Here is a 17,069-nt window from a genome sequence, read left to right as displayed (position 1 = left end):
ATTTTGAAGCCTATGATTGTTCGGGTGTAAGGTTTAATATTTACAATACTATAACGTCCACCACCCCACCCACCCCCAAAAAATTAAATAAAATGTAGTGCCACTCATATTTATTTCTCATCATAAGAAGACTGCTATATGATCACTCACTGTGGACTCCAACACGGCTACTAGGCTGGGGATGTGAGTAAATATCGCAGTGATTCTCTGTAACACCTTTAGAACCTGTGTTTTAGTTAAGCAGAGAACAAGAAGTCAGTAGGTCTGAACTAGCAAGAAAGTGAACACAATGGACATTAAATGAAAAGAAGACAATGTGTTAAGTTGAGATAAACAAAACAAAACAAAACAAAACAAAACAATAGGAACACATTCCCTTTGAACAATATGTAGGTGTTAATCTCTGAAAAGAGTTCTGTCTGAGTTTATGTACTTAAAGATCAACTAGACTGAGATGATTCGTCCTCCCTCGTTCAGCGGGTACGCACCTATCCAGTGTTTTTTTCTTTTGTTGTTGTTAATAGACTTCTGTGCTGGGAAGAGTCAGGGACCTCGCATCACTTCTGGTTTTGTGTGTGTGTGTGTGTGTTGAGACCAGATGCGTCAATGTTCCGCTGTTTCGCTTCCTGTCTTTTTTTTTCTTCTTTTTTTTCTTTTTACAATCATAAACAGCTTAACATACAAAATACCAAGAGATATTGCCTTGTTGAACCAATCTGTGCTTTGAAAGATACAATTGTGGTAGTCAGTTAATTTTTCGCTGTAGTTTGCAGGAACGGGAAATCACATGAGGGTAAGGTTTCCGAGATGCTGCCTCTTCGTTCCTGCGGGGCCTCGAATTATCCAAGTGCCTGAAATACATCACGACAGCCGTAAGTAGATGAAACCCACATTCTGAACATATTATTGTATTTTCTGAACCTTGAGTTACATCACATATTTGAGTCAGCGAGTCCAAAAGTTACACCGAAATAATTGTGCACGTATTTAGGGCTGTAGCTGCTTAAATTGATTTTTCAGGGTTTAGCAAATCATCTGCAACGAAATTCAAACCTTTTGTGTTGCCAGAGGCATCTTATTAATTTGGATTTTATTCTTTCGTATCGTGCACTGACAGTTTCTTAATGGAGCCACGAGATACTAAAATGGGATCATGAGATTGTAATGTCTGAGCTCAATGTTGGCAATGTTGAGTGTGTTTCTGTACAGACAACATAAGCATAGTGTCTCCACAGCCCTAGCTAAACAGGATTAAACGTACATGGAGTGTTGGGGTAATTTCCTGTTTTATAGATGTGATTTAACTTCTATCCAGATTGGCCATGCAAAGTGTTTTCACTGTGCTCAGGGACAATTACAGTTGAATTACATACTGTTTTTTCTTCAAAAACACTTTTTGTCTGATCATTACAGCCTGCTCTGAATATACAAGTGTATGTGGTTTTTTTTCTAATCGAAGAGCTTGCCATATACCTTAGAAATAAGATGTCATACTGTTGCTACTTGCTGTATTTAGTAGCGTAGCCCATTTATCAGTGATCCTCCCGCAGATATTTCCTGAACTGCACAATGAAAAAAAACGAATGCTTTAGAATTTAAAAAAATTCCTGCAACCTTGGTCTGCCTGAAGCTCAAATAAGAGCCAGCGTACTTCAGTGCTTGTCTTCTGCTAGGATGCCATGTTGTGAATGAAGCGTGATTACAGTATATAACTATGTAATACAATTGTCCAGGTTTGTAGTTAAAAGTTTCTGTACTTACTAAAAAATTCTTATACATTGCGGCTCTATTACAAATGTCATTAAAAAATGAAAAAATGATTTCACGAATGCAAAAAGGTTTTGCAACATGCTTGGGCACAACATAACTGATGCACAATACTAGATGCCCAAATATGATTTAATCTGCTAGTTTTGACTTGAATTTGAATTCTGAATGGATATTTCCAAAGGAGTGAGCACATTCCATAACATTTAATACTTTAATCTCTGCATGGAAGAACTGGGAAGGGTTTGATGCACAATGTGTGTGTGTGTGTTAGTTTGTTTACTAACCAGTGTTGTCAGATTTCCATGTTTGGATCTGTGAAGCCTTTTTTCCCTTCGTTTACCAGGACAGGCTTTTCCGTCCTTGTGTGCCACACGAGAATCTGTGTAAACGTAGCACAAAATAGAATGCGTAATTGAAACCGTTGTTGTGCATCTGAAGGGTTTAAACTTTCATGATTTTACAGATGTAAATTGTATGATTCTTTTCTCTAACTCAGACACACATAGAGCTCTCAGCAGAGATGTACCAGCAGCAATCCTTTTCCAGCTGAACACTGCAATAAAAACAGTGTTCTCAAACATATCTGAATTTTAATTCTTCACTGTGTCTATCAACTATTCAAAAATAATAAGCAATACATGCACCATCATGCTGCACAATTACTATTATAAATATGCAGCATCATGCTTCCTCTGAAACACTTGTTATTGCCCTGAGAAATAAACAGTGTAGCGTCTGCAGAGTTTGAGCTGAGGAAGTCAATAATAATACATGCTTAGATGTAGACGGTCCTTCATATTGATTTTTCATAAAGGATATAATAAACCATGTCTTTCTTTTTCTATGTTCCTGCTCTCTCGTGCCCTTAGCGCCCAAAAGTTGACAGCTTCAGCCCACTTGAGGTTAAATCAGGTTAAAAGGCAGTTGATTTCATCCAATTCACTTCTGAATAGCAGGAATTCATTATTTGTGCATTTTTTAATTTGGTTACAGATTAACTACAATTACAAAATGGTAATTGATAAATTTCCTTTACCCGCTTAAACATACAGTACATAACATACATAACATATTATACTTTAAACTAAACTGTAAAGATTTGTGAAAAATGTAGCAAGAGTAAAACAAAGACTCATTCCTGATTCAGTTTTATATGAGGGGGTGTGAAATTTCACTCCAGGCACTGCAAAATGTTTTATGGAAGGAAAACAGTGCGCTAGGTTTTATACATTTCCATTCCATGTGTTTTGTTTTTCAACTTGGTATGAATTTTTCATGAGACCAAGGTTGAGTTCATTCGAGGTTCACTTTGCAAATCAAAAATGCATGTGCACAAACAAATGTGAGAAAACATACCTGAGGACCTAAGGAAGTCAAGGTCTAAAATCTGACATGACAGTATTTTAATATAAAAAAAAAAGTAATAATAATAATAAAATAAATAAATATTTAAAAAATAAATACAAAAAAAGATATATGCAGTATAAATATATATGGAGGCACGGTTGGGCTTAGTGGTTAGCAGCACAGTCGGCTTGCACCTCCAGGGTGTTTCTATGTTCTCCTCCTGCTTGGTGGGTTTTCTCTGGGTACTTCAGTCCCCCCCTACAGATTAGGCTAATTTCCCATTTCCGAACTTCCCGTAGTGTTCGAAGGAGCGTAAATGTTTACTTTAGGTGCTATCAGGGTTGTAAAACTGGAATAAATACAATGGAAATCACCATTGGCCTCCACGGTCTCAAGTTGGACTACAGAGGTTTCTTGATGGATGAATGAATGGATATAAATTTATACTCACTTCAAACAGTTATCTATGCCCTTTTTAAAAAAAAAAAACTCAAATCGAATTTAAGGCAATGTGAAGTATTGCACCATGATCTATCTTTATGCATCATTATCACTTTATTCATCACTTTACATTACTTTCCTTATAATAAATACTCTGTCGATTTGGACTCATCAGACCACATGACCTTTTTCTATTGCTTCAAAGTTCAATGCCTATGCTCTCTAACAAAATGAAGCATTGAAGTGGTTTTTTTTGTGGTGAGTTCTCATCCCATTGTTTTTGCATGAAAATGTTCTTTGGAAGGCTCCAGATGGTGACTGAAATGGTCTAGTGTTAGGTCAGTCACCCACATGCAACACATGCAGCAATCTTTAATCCGGTTATAGGCCGTCTCCCCTTCTCTGCCCGACATGAGATTACAAGACTGCACACAAGAGTAGAGCAGGATGTTCAGTAACGATAGCGTTCAGGAACATATGACAGACAGTTCATTAGACCGTTCAACTGTCAAACATTTGTGAACTTTCCACAACCGCTCTCGTTATTGAACACAGCCCTGCAATAACAGCTAACCTTGTTAGCAATCTTAAATTTTGCCTCCTAAATATATTTGAAATATTTTGGGTTTAGGAGCCAAAGCCTTCTTAAGATTTATAATTTATTTTTCTGGAGTCCTGTCTTACTTTCCCAACATATCTAATCAAATTCTTTTATGTATTTTGCTTATTTTATGAGATAAAAATGTAATTCGCTCTGGATAAGGCCATCTGCCAAATGGCTAAATGTAAATGTAAATACAAACAGAATTAAAAATCTTTTGGCTAGGCAGTGTAGATAAATATTTAATTTATAAAAAAACATAAATTTAGGTTCTAGTGATAGGTGCACGAGTAAATATGACATTATTATTTTTGTAATCTTACCCACTGCACGAATAAAAAGCTCAGATGTACTGTCTAATTCCTTGTTTTATTTGCCTGGAAACTTATTAGGCTAAAAAACGTTAGCATTTTTATAACATACGGAGAGGTAATTAGCTGGTTAAGAGCACTAATGAAGGTTAAGAAAAAGAACTGCTCTTCAAAGAAAGTTTTTTATTTTATGTGGCACAGGGTGTGATTGTGATCGCAGCTCTCCCTATGAAGTGTGGAATTTTACTGTTCTTGTGCAGAGATGGTGGCGTAAAGTGAAAGGGAGAAATGCAACACTATGTCCGAAGACAATAAAACATTTTCATGCAAAGCTGATGAGAAGTGGCTGGTGGTTACGCTCAAATTTAAAAGATTTGCTTTGATTTTCTTATGTAATTAAGTACATGCACAATTTTAAAAAATATTTCAATTTTTTTTTACATTAGACATATGGTCTTTATTACCAATATTTAATGCCTAGTTCCTTTTCACCCTCCCTATGTATGACTTGTCTGATATGATATGTTTGGTGGAATTAATAAGACGTACTGTAGGTTTCTTCCTTTTTTTCTGGATGGTTAACCAAGCTTGTCCACAGATAATAGCTCTGCTTGTCCTAGCCACCTGGGCTCCTCATTTGGCAAACATGCTGCTATACGATTCTTAGGTTTCCCATAATTTACTACATAGTTCAAATTCCAATATAGGGAATATTAAAACTGTTACGATGTATAAAGTTTCTTTTTTTGCTTACCTTAGTGCAATTAGCAGCTTTCGGTTCCAGGTCGTTGAGAGTAACAAGCTCTCGGAGCAGGCTGCTCTCCTGGTAGCCCCCCTTGACCCCCCTCAGTTTGAAATACGCTTGTGATTTGAACAGGATGAGCCGCAAGTTGATGGCAAATCCCGCCATGTCAATAGCAAAAGGCCGGTGAGGATCAAAGACTGTTTTCCATCCGTACACTTTGCCTGCGGCGTTGACCTTGGGGGACTCGTAGCGCAAACCACCAGCAAGCGCTACGGGCCAAACGGACACCTTACGTGTAGAGCGCATCTGTACAGACAGAAAGACGAGGCATAGAGTGAATATTAATCACTGTGTGCACAGTTGGATATTTTACTTGCTTACTGTTTTTCAATACTCAGAAACTAAAGCCTTTGGACATGAATATATTTGCTGGGGTGGTCAAATAATTATAAAAAAATATAGATTAATCACATTCTGTGTAGCTATGCATTTTTATTTTAAGGTTTTCCTAACCCCAGTGAAGAGCGGTTGCAATTGCAGCATGTAGTTCTGCAAGATCTACAGTGTTTGTATTTTTTTTTATTTTAGTGTCTAATGATTTTTTTGCTTTTGGATTATCCAATGCACCATCATGAGGCCCTGGGGACCGTGCATCGTACAGGATCTGCATTAAAAACACAGCTCAGGTGCTAATACTGAAGGTAGTGTGTTCTTAAAATCTGTTTGGACCGAGAGTCAGTTTCTAATAATAAATCCCACACAAATTCAATGTATTCACAGGTAAATGTCATCCATCCTTCATAAGATTCAGCACAATATGTGGTCTAAGATGCTTTTCTGCTCCAAACTGTTCTAAAAAAAATGGCAATTTGAATTCCTGTTGTTTTTCCAGTCAGCTTGTTTGAGTCTGAACATTCGCCTCAGACTCCTCAACAACAAGGGATTGAATGTTTTTTTTTGTCCCTGAGCCACTAGGTGGTGGAGGCGTTGTGTTTTTCCGGTTTACTGAGATTCTTGTTAGAATATTATCTTAAGTGTTTGAATTACTTACGGTATTTTTATCATTGCAAAGAGCAGATGAACTGATTAGGTCTTAGAATTGAAAACCAAAATAGTGTCAGGGTCACAGCAAGATTCTTAAACAGCTTCTGTGTTTTAAGGATATTTTAAGATTGTTTAAGGCAAAAAAATGTATAACATGAAGGACTCGACTTGTTGGTAGTTGAAGCATTCTTTTCTACGCCATTGGTGCTGAAAATCCCAGGAGATCACCATTTTGTGAAATACTTCAACAAGCATGTCACATGTCCCCTCTACTCTGATAGATATAAACAATGACTGAAGCTCCTCCTGTATAACTGCATTATTTTATGCACTGCTGGCACAGGATTGGCTGATTTTTTACATGAATGTGCAGGTGCACAGGTGTTCCTCATAAAGTCCTCACTGAGTGTAAATCAGGGTTTGTTGAGCCAAAAAAAAATGTTCCCCAGACAAAAAAAAAAAAAAAAAAATGCTACAGTCTGTGCTACTGAGGTCTCCTTCTCTAAACTATTTTCACCCTAATGGCTGAAGTGGACAGGTTGTGCACACAGCCTATTAGAGACATCCAGACAGTCTGTAAGCCCGGATCTCTGAGGACTTGTGAGACAGACAGACCTCACAAACAGATAAAGTGGTACGACAGGACTCAAACAGGTTTCAGACTGAGAAGGAAAAAGAGGCGCTCTTTAATCTTTATGTATCCTCCTTGCTCGCTTTCTCCATCCATTGTGTGCTCCACGACATGAGTGGTTCACATCATGAAAGGAATCAGACTAATGAACGGTACGAGTGGCGCTCAGGGCACTGCGGTTGTTTCGTGCTTGCATCGACTCCACCAGCCAGAAGCACCTGAAAGTTTTTCTCAAAACGACTGAAAAACCTTTTTTTTTTCCCCATTGTAGTTTATTTTATATATAGTTTTTGCTTTAGCCATATTCAACAAAAATCTCATGGCTGTCTCAGTAATATGAATAAGGTGTCTGGCTCACATCTTACTATTTCACTGTAATTCTGTAACATATTCTTCATTACTTTAACAGTTCAAGGATCACTTTGTGACAAATCATAAGGCACTTGTGTCATTCAAGAATAAAAATATATGCTCTCATATATAAAATAATCCCTATTGGAATGTAGAGTACCGCTACAGGGCAGTCTCAGGGGAAGGTTGGTAATGTCAGGCTGGCCTAGTTTACTGTACAGCACTTTTCTTGTTTTCCTGTGCCTTTCTTAAAGCTGTGCCTGCTTTCTGCTCTGTTGAAGAGATGAGAAAGATCTGATGAGGCAGAGTGGCACTTCTGAAGTGGGGACGGTCTTCAGGGAGATATGCATAAACAGTATACATGAATGATATGTCTGACAGTGCGAGTTGAGGATTGTGCTGATGTCAAAGAGGCAGCAAAGTAGTGAACTTTGAAGACAGTCGTCAGAAACAGACTAACGCTCTCGGTGACTGTGTTTCCGGCATACGGCTTTTCTATATTCTGCCTACAAACCGAGGAAGGATGGACGGAATGAGTACATGGCGTTGCTGGAAAAGATAAAAAAAAAAAAAACAGTGACTGCTGCAGCAACAGAGAGTTGCTCTACTTTTATTCTCACACAGATTGAGGTTTAAACCGTAGGACATCAAGATATGTGTCCTCTGGGTCTGAGAGAGAAGAATGAGAGAAACGATGACAAAATTCTTATGAAGATCGGAAATTCACAAGTACTTTACTCATAATTACTCCTTTAAAGAATAATGTATTATAATACTAACAGCCAGGCAGCTTGCTGAGTGTTTTGTCCTCTTCTACAACAAGATGAACATTCAACAGGAGAGCAGGTTCTGATCTTGCGATTCACCTTCTAACACATATACCCCTTAAGATTTACACTTTGCAAACACTTACTGTAAATGGATAATCTTTACATGTATATTGTAGATCTGTACACCTAGAAACAGCTAATGTGTTATCACTGACCTCATAAACCTCATATAAAGCACTGAGAATTCACATGAGAATTTTCCTCATTATGAGCTTATAATAATAAAACTATTTAAGGTGTCTTAAAACAGAAACCTATTAAAAATCCCCTGCCTTTTAGCAGTTATAACTACTTTCCACCATAAAAAAAAATTGGTAAATATAGATATACTGTGAAAACAATAGGTTTTGCTTGGTTATTGCAATGTAACATATTTTATTTCTTTTAAATGTTCCCTGATTGCACAGCTTTGATCTAGGCCTCCCTGTCTTTAAACATATTCAAAATCATTACACATCCAATAACTACACTTCCAATGTATTCCAGTAAAAAAAAAAAAAAAAAAAAAGAATTCTGTATGGAAATGCAATCATGCTGTGCATCACTGTTTGTTATTGTCAGAACGAGCCAGAAACAACAATTGTTCTTCACGGTCGTGGCCATTTATTTGCAGTGACTCCACCGGCACTGTTCTATTTTAGGAGAATCGAACACTTCAGGCTCAAACTTGCCTTCTCATTTACGCTTTCACATCGCCCGTGGATGCTTCACCTCCTGTCATCAGTGCATTAAGCACTGTTTTGATACATACTGAAATATGAAACAGTTATTAGTGAAAAAAAAAGTGTCTGGAAGGCATTGATTTTTTTTAAAATTTATAATTAAGGTCCACTGATGGTTGCTACATACAATTTGTGTTTTTCCACGATGAGAATGTGGACACGTGAGTGAAACAGCAAAGAGGAACAGCATAGAGAATGACAGATACATAAGGAAGCTGACAAAAGAGACAGGCAGGTTATAAAAGAGACAAAAAAGATGGTAGGTGAATGATAGACTTGTCATAGAGACAGAAACCCATTAAAGCAGCTCAGAGAAAGGATGAGATCTGCGTATGCACAAAACAGGCTAAATGAGAAGGTGTTAAAATTCATACATGAGCTGTAACAGGGATGTTTGTACTTATGAATGCGATTTGAGACACAAAACACATTTGTTTAACGTGTCGGTTACTGTGCTGATGGAAAGCTTTCATGTTTTCCATATATTGTTGGGTTTTACACTCATCTTAAAATGGATTCGAATGCTTTTTTTCTGTCATCGCTCTACACACAATACTTTGCGATGACAAAGTAAAAACAGGTGTTTGGATGTTTTGTCAATTTATATAAAAAAAACTGTAATATATGATTTTACAGGTATGTCAGCAATGACAGCCTCAAGTCTGCTTGTGAGTGATGCTACAAGCTTGGCACACCGTTCTTTTAATAGTTTCTTCTATTCTGCTTGTGCCATGCTATGACTTTTAATTCTAACAAATTGTAATACACAAATGTGGCACAAACTGTGCAATATGTGGTAGAAGAACAGACAGCACAGACCGACTGGATGCTAATCGAATGTTGATCGAGAGATTTAGGTATGTTTGTGTGTGTTTTTCCGTTGACATTTAATGACATTTTTTGTAAAAACCGCCAAATCAATAATTTTATTATCCACTGTAGAAAAAAAAAGCCTGGTTTTAGTTGACATTAAAGGTTTCTTTGTGCATTAGGTGTGTAACAACACACAAAATGAAATTTACTACTGTATGTGATCATGATGTCTCGACATTATGTTTTTAAATATAATTTGACACAAAATATTTAACAAAATAATTAAATATTAGCTCTTTGTCCAAACTTATCACTTGTATACAGGGTTGCCATGTCTTACTATAACTTCAATCTCTACGTAGCAATTTTTTGCACTGAGGCAAAAACAAAGCTATTCTGTTGATATTTTATAACAAAAACCTTACTACATACTACAATCTGTTGAATAAGGTGTTCGATATATATTAGCAATACAAACAAGTATCATTACGAACTGACTTTTTAATCAACGTTGTGTAGAAAGGTGACAAACTCAGCTAAACAGAGATAAGAAAACTTCTTCTTCTCCAGCAAATAATTTTTCTTTATACAGACCTGACAGGTTCCTGAGCTAAATGTGTTTCAGATTACCCAGAGTTGTAGGAGGAAGAAAGGATGAGAAGTTAAAAATAGAGATGGTAAATAAATCTTGGTATATACTGTAGACCGCCTACATAAGCAGGTTTAATAAAAGCACAGTAATTAATCCACCCATGTCCTGGTGTTGTTTTCTAGCAGAGGCAAATTCATAACTCATAAGAAGAGATAGATAGATAGATAGATAGATAGATAGATAGATAGATAGATAGATAGATAGATAGATAGACAGACAGACAGACTTCCATCTCTTCTTGGTAGAAGAGTCTCATGGCCACACTCATGGCAATCTGTTTAGTCCCGATTTTGTGAGTTCTCATTGCATTGTGTGCATATGAAAATGCTTTTACTTTCAATATAAAACATAGCTCTGGTTTTTACTGTTGATATTTTACCATGCAACTTTACCAAGTGTTTAAGTGATCTTCATTCATGTTTTTTCTTTTTTTAAAAAGGTTGAATGTTCAGCACTATACTTTCAGGTTTTGCTAATGTGTCAACAGGCTCTTAAGCCAGTTCCAGTAATTTTTACATTTCCTTAGTTGTTTTCTTTGCTTGATTTAGCCCAATCATTTAACTCTTCTGGCCAGGCAGTGTATTTAATTTACTTAAGTTAAACATGCAAGTTGAACCAATATAAATAATAGTATGTTCATGTTAAACTTATTAAATAGATATAATACCAATTTCATGGGTGTGGCCTGGGGTGTAATCATAACCTTTGATATACTGTAAACTGCATCTTGCTTTAGTGCTTTATCAGATTGTTCAGGGCTAGTAAATGGGACAAAGACTGATACAAATGCGCACATGCCTGCTCATAAGCATAACTGCAATCAATGTAGAGTGCATAAAGATGTTAATCTTTTTTTTATAATCATATAATTATATAGTATTAATAGTAAACATATCAAACCATTAGTAATCATGGTTATTATGATATAAAAAAAGAAATGGAAAAAGAGCTGAAATGTTACTACAAGCTCTGTGTCACCAATCAATTTTAAAACACATTTAAATGGATAATTGTTATGCATGCGCCTCTATGCATGCTCGTAATGGTCATCCAAAGGTCTCCTGTAATTACTTCATATTTTCCTAGCTTACACTACACTGAGTAATGAATGTATGATGTTTAAAAACTGATGCTTCTCCCACGATTGTGCCATTTTTTGTTTTGGTGAAAACGAACAGTACTTGCTGACAGCCTTTGGGTACTAGTAATTTATTTTTTATTTTTAAGCTCATTAAAATACTGCACTTGCCAATTACTAAGGCCAAATTTTAAATAAGCAAATGTATGCATGTGTATAGTGTATGAAATATATGTAGCAGTTACCAATTTTGATTAATACTAATGTAAATTTTATTAGGGCACTGGTGGCTTAGTGTTTCGCCTGCTTTGCGAAAGGCCTGGGTTCAATTCCCAGCCAGTGCCCAAACCCCAGCCACTGAATGCAGAGCCGGTCCCAAGCCCCGGATAAAATGGGAGGGTTTTGCCAGGAAGGACATCCGGCGTAAAACTTGTGCCAAGCTTGTATTGTATGTGAGGACTGGATGGTCCACTGTGGCGACCCCTTGCCGGGAACAACCAAAAGACCAAAAACAACTACTGTAATGTATATTGTATTACAACTGCACACCCTGACATATATTTCTTTAATACTACACTAATTTGTACTGTACATACTGTACAGTACATCAGCTATAAAAGGTTGCCCTTTTTCCAGGATCTGTCTCTTGCACTTTATAAGACTTGGTAAAACCTGGTAATTGAAACAAAAAAAAAAAAAAAAAAAAACTTCTACAAGAATCTCCTTCAATAAATGTTAAATAACTACATCAACACTTTCCGACCAATCAGAATTCAGAACTGTGACATAACTGCAAAGAAATTTTAATTTGACTTATTCAGTAGAAAGCCTAAAACAAACTAAAGTGCTTGTGTGTAGGACTAGCACTGAGACTCAATCCTTCTCTTAATACAGTAAATACATACAGTGCTGTAAAAAAGAATTTTTTCCCTTTCCTGGATTAAAATTTTTTGCATATTTGTCACAAATAATGTCTCTCACTGTGGCTCGCTGAAGTCCCAAAGCCTTAGAAATGGCTCTGTAACACTTTTTTATTTTTAGATCTTTTAGCGTGCTTCACTTTGAAAGAGGGATTATTAGTCTGGCAGTAATCAAGCTTAGGTGTGGCAAGTGAAACTTAACTCAGCTTTTCCAAAAATCACAGTTCATTTATCATTTATGGTTTGGAGGGCATTTATTCGCATACTGTAGAGCCAGGTTGGTTTGGACAGCTTCCCCCCCCCCTTAATAAATAAAACCATCAGTTTAAAAAATGCATTTTATGTTATATTTTTTGCAGCTGTTGTTGTTTACATGATGCACACATGATTAGCTAAAGGCTTTTAGCAGACATGCATAATAAGAAAGTGCCATTTAATGTTAGCTGATGAACCAGGCTATGGACTGTAATGATCAGTAAGTAAGCCCAGAAGTCTCAATGAGCTTATCCTAATAAAAGGTTTTGAAGTGACAGGAGGTGTCTGACTCGGAGCATTAGCGGTGATCCCAAGACAAAGGTAATGGCAGAGTCATCAATACAGTATGGAGAGACGTTTTTGCGATCTCCATCTACAAACAAAATCACATCCTTCACTCATGTCTGGCATATAATCTGATCAATGTAGTCCTGTTGTTAAGGATGGAAATGTTCACATGCAAAGTTCGATTTTACCCCTATGAAGGTTGATTCATCAATTGTATGTACTTTTTTATTTGAATGTAAAAAAATGATGGTGTTAAATAAATAATTAAAGTTATTTTTTCCTTTACTGCGACGATGTGTATGGTAAGGGGTTTACTATACATCCAGTTGCTGCATTAAATAATTTAAAAGTGCAGCAGCCGTAATAACTTTACCATGACAAGAAACCTGGTGCATTTACTTGGCTAGTGTGTTAATTAATACATTTTTGATTTGTCCGGGACATACCCATATCTCACTTTATTTGCACTTTGCACACAGCTCCATAGTATTACGTGGCTGCTACATATTTGATTGATTCCACAGGAAAAAATAGGTTGGTGATATAACCATAAATAATTTCTCTGTATATTTAGGCAAATATTTATATAGATTATGTTTGAAATATGGAAATTAAAAAAATTCTAAAAATAAGCATAACCCTGCTTTTCAGTTGTTCTAAATAACAATAACAGGAAAATACAACAAGAAGAGAGATGCACACACTGGCAAGGATTTACAGATAAAATGGATCATGCATCACAACAAGCAATATCACACCAGAGGGAGAACCCTGTTGCTGGATGTACAGTAGCATAGATGTGATCCGATTGAAAGCATCATTGCCATGCCATGTCCAGACATGGCAACAGTTTTTTGCAACAGTTAATTTATTGTCATCAGATTGTAATTTGTTTCTTTATTTATCCAGTTATTTTGCTCTGCCAACACATATCATTCCGCAACTAGTGGAATTAACTAACTGCAACTGGCGGCACTAAATCAAGGCACTGCTTTGTTTATAAGTAGCATATCAGCCAGGCGGCACAGGTGTTTAGTGGTTAGCACCTTGCACCTCCAGGGTTTGGGTTTGATTCCCACCTGTGTGTGCATGTTCTCCCCGTGCTTGGTGGGTACTCCGGTTTCCACCCACACGCCAAAGACGTGCAAATTAGGCTAACTGGCATTCCCAAATTGACCATAGTGTGTAAATGAGTGTGTGTGTGTATTTATATGTGCCTGTGATGGATTGGAACCGTATCCAGGGTGTACTCCGCCTTGTGCCCTAGATCTCCTGGGACAGGAGAATATCAGCTCTGTTAGCTTCCGAGTTCCGGTTTGGATCCCAAATAGCTTTAAATAGAAAGCTACGTAGTGCACTAGGGTGTATGATCCATTTTCATACACACCAAGTAGTGCCTTGATTAGGGGGTGGAGAGCAATTAGGAATTCAACCTTGTGTTAGGAGATAGGTAGGTTTGTAGCTGTAAATAAAAGAATACAGATGGTTCAGATGTGTTTGGGAACAACTTAGAAGCAGTCACTTAAGGTAACAGTGTTTTAAGTTATCAGCTGTGTTATTATTGTTAAAAGTGCTTTTGTGACTTGTTTTAAATGTGGTTTTTAGCAGGCAGTTGGACTCAGTACTAACCTACTTTTGCCCATGCTGTGACTGATAGTGTGTCTAAAACACATGCAGAGTGATACATATACAGTAAAACCTCAGATTGCAAGTAACACGGTTTGAGAGTGTTCTGCAAGACGAGCAAAGATTTTTAATAAATTTTAATTTTGAAAACGAACTAATCTTGGTTTATGAGTACTAAGTATCATATATCACTTCTTGCATGCACTTCTTGTTTTCATGTACTCTCTCTTGTGCTGTGGAATTGTGGGTAATCATCTCTCCTGCTGGGTCTTAGTACGCGTCTCTTACTGGTATAATTAACATCCGTGCTTGCATTGTACTGTTACTATAACACTGTGACCACGTGTGTGCGAGTGCACATTTTATTTTGTGTCTGTATATGTGCATGTGCAGCACGCGTGTAAAGCAAAAGCAAGTCTCATTAGAGAGGTTAAAGATCAATTTTTTCTCTCTGTTCAAGACCTAGCCTGCTCTTTACCTGCTGTGTGTGTCTGTGCATGCATGCGTCATTGGACATTGTGCCATACACACACACACACACACACACACACACACACACACACACACACACACACACACACACACACACACACACAGCGCCTGCGCGCACAAACGGAAAAACAGATTTGTCAGGATTTATTTTCACATATATATATATATATATATATATATATATATATATATATATATATATGTGAAAATAAATCCTATATATATATATATATATATATATATATATATATATATTATTTTTTTTTTTTAAGTAAATTGCAGGTTAATTTGTTTTATTTTTACTTAATATTTTGTGTTAATTATTTTTATTTATTTATTTTTTTGGGCTGTGGAACGAATAATTTGAGTTTCCGTTATTTTTTATGGGAAAATTAAATTTGGAGTGTTTTGGAATACAAGCTCGCTTCCGGAACGAATTATACTCGTAATACAAGGTTCCACTGTACAGTAGTTTGCTTTGGCTGAACTTAGTGTTGTATAAATGGTATTGTCTCATTCTATGTCTTATTTCCAAATCTGTCAATTACACCTTAAAAGGCAATATGGCCCAGCCCTAACTGATAATATTATTTATAACACAACACCATGGCTCCATTGGTCAGAAGGAATTAATTAATTCTGTACACAAAATTTACATAAAGAATTGCAAAGTGGACAGTCCACACAATTTCTTTAGTGTTGGCTCTGGGAGAATATATAACATTATGTCTTTCACCACATTAAAGGCCTCAGAATAGAGAACATTTGTGTGACAAGACAAACTGCATTTTATTAGTTTCAGAAGAAGGAAAAAAAAAAGATGCTGTTAAATGCAGTGGCAGTTTGGCAGCTTATATGAATTATTTAGTCACAGTAAAGAAGGACTTAAGTTAGAACTCATAGGCATCACTCTGATATTGAAATGGTTAAAGACTCAAAGTGCTGGCCATAAAGAACCAACTTGGGACATCATATGGACTTTCCACTGCTAATGCTGGATTATTCAATTCATGTTAAAGCACTAATAAAATTTTATATTTTTATGATTATATATGTACATTACTAAGAAAAAGAGAAACATATTTGCTTAAAATAATAAATAACAGTTTGCGTTTATTAACTTGCCTCTTCAAATAGCTCCAGACTGTAGGTGTTATCATCATCAGCAAAGTAGACGATGCCTGACTGAGTGCTGTTGGGGCTGAAGGTCTCCCGTAGCCACCGGAGAGCCAGGTTCCTCTGCATGGTTCCCCGTGGGATTCTGGGATCCCTTACATCCCCTCGTAGCTTGTAGTTGCGAGGCGTCTCGACATTTAGATGCGTGTAGTTGAGGCCCGTCTCCCTCAGTAGACGGGTGACCAGAGGTGTCCTCCTCTGTGCGTCCTCCACCAGAATCCAGTGCAGGTTGGGGACATGCAGGAAGGTGTTGGCGAGCCGAGTGAGCTCGGCCTTTTGCACTGGGCGACTGTAGGTTGGCGTGATGACGTGGATGGTAGGCAGGGCATCAGACCACGGAGGCGGCCGAGTGTACACATACTCGGTGCGCACGACCTCCACTATGTCTTTATCAGAGGAGCAGAACTCCTTTGAGTCGCTCGTTTGGCTTCCGGTGTCACGTCTGCCATCGCCAGCTCCATCATCTACAAGAACAGAGAAAGTGAATTCAGGCATTAGCACGCACCGGAGCTGTTCTGGCTATGTCTGACGCATGCCAAGAGCCCAAGAGGAGTACCTGACAGGCGGTGCCGTTGGACCATAAGCCGCTCGGGTATGATAAAGATCTCTTTAACTAGATGGTGACAAGCTGGAAAGAGTGAAAGTAGGCAATGTAAGAGGGCAACACCCTCAGACTCAGAGCTGTTGCAAATCCTCACATTTTCACCACTAAACCTCTTGGCTTTTAAAGCAGTGTGCTAGAGTTCAAGAGTAGCTCAAGCTCAAGAGTAGAGCTGGATGATTTGGAAAAAAATGGGAAATACTTGAGCAAATATCTCAAAATAACTACGTGCACATAATCACTAACATAATTATTTATGCTCTCTGTTAATTACAGTACCAAACACTCCCTGGCCGGCGGGGAAAAAAAATCAAGTGTGAATTTTTTTTAATGCTCTTGATTTTGTTAGACCAGCTTTGCTTTGAGTATGGCATG

General features: G+C 37.2%; 1 protein-coding gene across 2 annotated transcripts in view; it reads right to left on the bottom strand.

Annotated features, from left to right (window-relative positions):
* Window positions 1–347: 347 nt before the first annotated feature.
* Window positions 348–17,069, bottom strand: part of b3gat1a (beta-1,3-glucuronyltransferase 1 (glucuronosyltransferase P) a) — a 133,863-nt gene continuing 117,141 nt past the window's right edge. The window contains exons 5-9 of one of the 2 annotated variants that reach the window (XM_053499794.1): window positions 16,650–16,721; window positions 16,043–16,557; window positions 5,225–5,521; window positions 2,055–2,149; window positions 348–851 (exon numbers count right to left, since the gene is read on the bottom strand). In XM_053499794.1, the coding sequence (XP_053355769.1) occupies window positions 2,063–2,149; window positions 5,225–5,521; window positions 16,043–16,557; window positions 16,650–16,721 (971 nt within the window). In that variant the 3' untranslated portion in view covers window positions 348–851; window positions 2,055–2,062. The remainder of the gene's footprint in view (window positions 852–2,054; window positions 2,150–5,224; window positions 5,522–16,042; window positions 16,558–16,649; window positions 16,722–17,069) is intronic. The other variant, XM_053499795.1, reaches the window with a different exon arrangement.

Source organism: Clarias gariepinus, chromosome 7 (genome assembly GCF_024256425.1).
Source record: "Clarias gariepinus isolate MV-2021 ecotype Netherlands chromosome 7, CGAR_prim_01v2, whole genome shotgun sequence".
NCBI classification, from domain to species: domain Eukaryota; kingdom Metazoa; phylum Chordata; class Actinopteri; order Siluriformes; family Clariidae; genus Clarias; species Clarias gariepinus.
This window is presented reverse-complemented; position numbering and strand designations above follow the sequence as displayed.